The sequence below is a fragment of the Egretta garzetta genome, unplaced genomic scaffold (genome assembly GCF_000687185.1).
Source record: "Egretta garzetta isolate BGI_Z169 unplaced genomic scaffold, ASM68718v1 scaffold207, whole genome shotgun sequence".
Lineage (NCBI taxonomy): Eukaryota > Metazoa > Chordata > Aves > Pelecaniformes > Ardeidae > Egretta > Egretta garzetta.
Genome location: NW_009260185.1, coordinates 2,304,399 through 2,306,698, shown reverse-complemented (window position 1 = coordinate 2,306,698; position 2,300 = coordinate 2,304,399). Strand labels below are relative to the sequence as shown.

General features: G+C 55.1%; 1 protein-coding gene across 1 annotated transcript in view; it reads right to left on the bottom strand.

Annotated features, from left to right (window-relative positions):
- Window positions 1-2,300, bottom strand: part of IGSF9B (immunoglobulin superfamily member 9B) — a 37,594-nt gene that overhangs the window by 27,305 nt on the left and 7,989 nt on the right. Inside the window, exons 5-6 of the mRNA XM_035897497.1 lie at window positions 1,933-2,075; window positions 1,045-1,185 (exon numbers count right to left, since the gene is read on the bottom strand). Of these exons, the coding sequence (XP_035753390.1) occupies window positions 1,045-1,185; window positions 1,933-2,075 (284 nt within the window). The remainder of the gene's footprint in view (window positions 1-1,044; window positions 1,186-1,932; window positions 2,076-2,300) is intronic.

Below are 2,300 nucleotides of genomic sequence, written 5' to 3'. Positions count from 1 at the left end.
AAAAAAAAAAAAAAAAAAAAAAAACCCACCCACATCGCATCAGACATCAACCTGCGTCGACCATGCAGCCGCCCTGGCGGATGTGTGTGTCTGCGATACTCAAAGCGTTATCACGCGAACCGCAGTGAGATGCCATGAATCACCGCTGCTCGCAAGCACAGGACTTTTTGTTCCGGGAAGGAAGAGGCAGCAGCTCCCACCCCAGGAACTGCACAGGGAACCCAGCACGCCTCGGGCTCTGCAGGCAGCACAGAGCATCTCTAAAGCTCACTCAAATCATCCATTTATTAAAATCCCCCGTGAACCCAAGCCCAGGTCAGGAGGGCTAAGTGTTTTATTGGCAAAAAGGCCATCCCAGGGACGTGTTTCCTCAAACTACCCTGGACTAGCGCCACCAAAGCTTATCACACACCGGCTGTGGCCCAGGCTGTGCCGAAAGCCGTGCCGCTGCTCCGGTGGGGAATTTCCAGCTGCTCCAGGCAGGGGCACTCAGGGGTTGCCTGCCCTGGTGGGAAGCAAACCTCTGACCGCAGCACACACGGCACCTTTGCTGCTCCCCTTCCAGGATGCTTGCAAGGGCCCGCGTTTGCCTTTCTCAGCACAGGTAAGAGACCGGGCTCAGAGCAAGAGGCAATAGGTTTTTGCTAAGCCAAGTCAGGTGGGTGGAAAAGTGGACAAGTTTGGGGGCACAGAGCCCTTCTTCGGGTCACTTCATAAACAAGTGCTCAGAAAAGCAATGTAAAACCTCGGTTTCTGCACAGAATTAATCACCAAATAAGCAGCATGGGAAAAAAAAACCCCACCTCATCCTCCCCTGCAGCATCGGGCTGAATAGGAAGGCAGAACAAGTGACGTGCATGTTGCAAAATCCATATTAAAAAAGCCTAACTACAGCATAAGATGCCTCCACAAAGCTCCCACACATTCACACCGCCTTGGCCTGGGCTTCCAGCATCCCCGCACGACCCCAGGAGCTCCTCTCGGCACAGGACCGGCCCATGGGAGGACACAAGTGCAGAGCAAGGATTTTAGCAGGCAAGTTACCTTCAGTACCAGTCGGGCAGGGGGAGACTGGCCCATCGTACCCAGGGCGTTATAAGGCACACAGGTGTAAGTGCCGAGAGCATCTTCGGTTGCCTCCTCTATCCGGATCGACCCGTCTTCCAGCAGGTTCCAGCCAGAATACTGCAGCCGTGAGAAAGAGAGAGCTGACTTATCCTACACCCACCACAGCTCATTCTTATCCCTTCAGCCAGGCCCCCCACCTAAGCCCAGGGTGGCTGTCACGTCCCCGGGAGATGCCCAATTCAATTCCCAGCACCCAAGCCACCTCCTCAACCGCAGGGAGACAAAACGTGGGCAACATCAGCCGACCCAAACGCAGCCCACCCGTCCTGGTGGCACCAAGGAGACAACGCCACCCGAGGGGCTGAGGGCACCGAGGGCCAGGAACCCACAGCAGCAACACGTTTCAATGGAATTAAAACTTTGAGTCATTAATATTTAAGCAAAAAATTTAAAATACTGAGCGTTTTCTTTAAATATTTAATGGCTAATATCCTTACTCAGACTATCAAAGCCTGATTAGAGGAAGACAGAGACTTGTTAAAAGGGTCTTTTAGCAATCAGTTGCCATTGGAAAAAAAAAAATCCAGGGCCATCAGGAGGTCACCGCAGAGGCCTGCGGGTATTAGGTCTGGGAGATGCAGACAGCGCGTCTACAGGCGCCCCGGGCCCCACGCAAGAACCCGAATTAACTCTGCCCACCACTGATAAGGAAGAGCAGCGTCATCCCACCCACAGGGCTGCTTCCCTCCTGGCGGCGGGCTGCCCTGCAGGGTGCCCAGGGATGCTCACCAGCCTTTGCAGAGGCCGTGAGGGTCTGAACCCCTCCGTGCCCCCACCGCATCCCTCCCCTGGGGACTTCGTTACCTTCTCGATTCGCAGGGGACGTCCGTCTTTGTTCCACTTGACCAGAGTGACCGGGGGCTCTGCCTCGACCGGGCAGCGGATGTATCCGTGTATCCCGATGGGAACATAGATGACGGGGGGCATGTTCACCACGCGGGCAGGATCTGGGGGAGCAGCAGCACCACCACGTTAGCAAGGGGAAGGAGCCCATCTCTCCTCCACCCACCACCTGGCTGCAGAGGATTGACATCGCTTTTCTAATGAATCCCAAACCCAAAAACAGCCTGTGGGAGCCAAGGTGGTGATCTCCAGGCTTGCTACACACAAATCCGCTGTAATACCTGGCATTTCTGGGAGGCTTTACTCATGCCCAGGGTGCTCCTACCTGG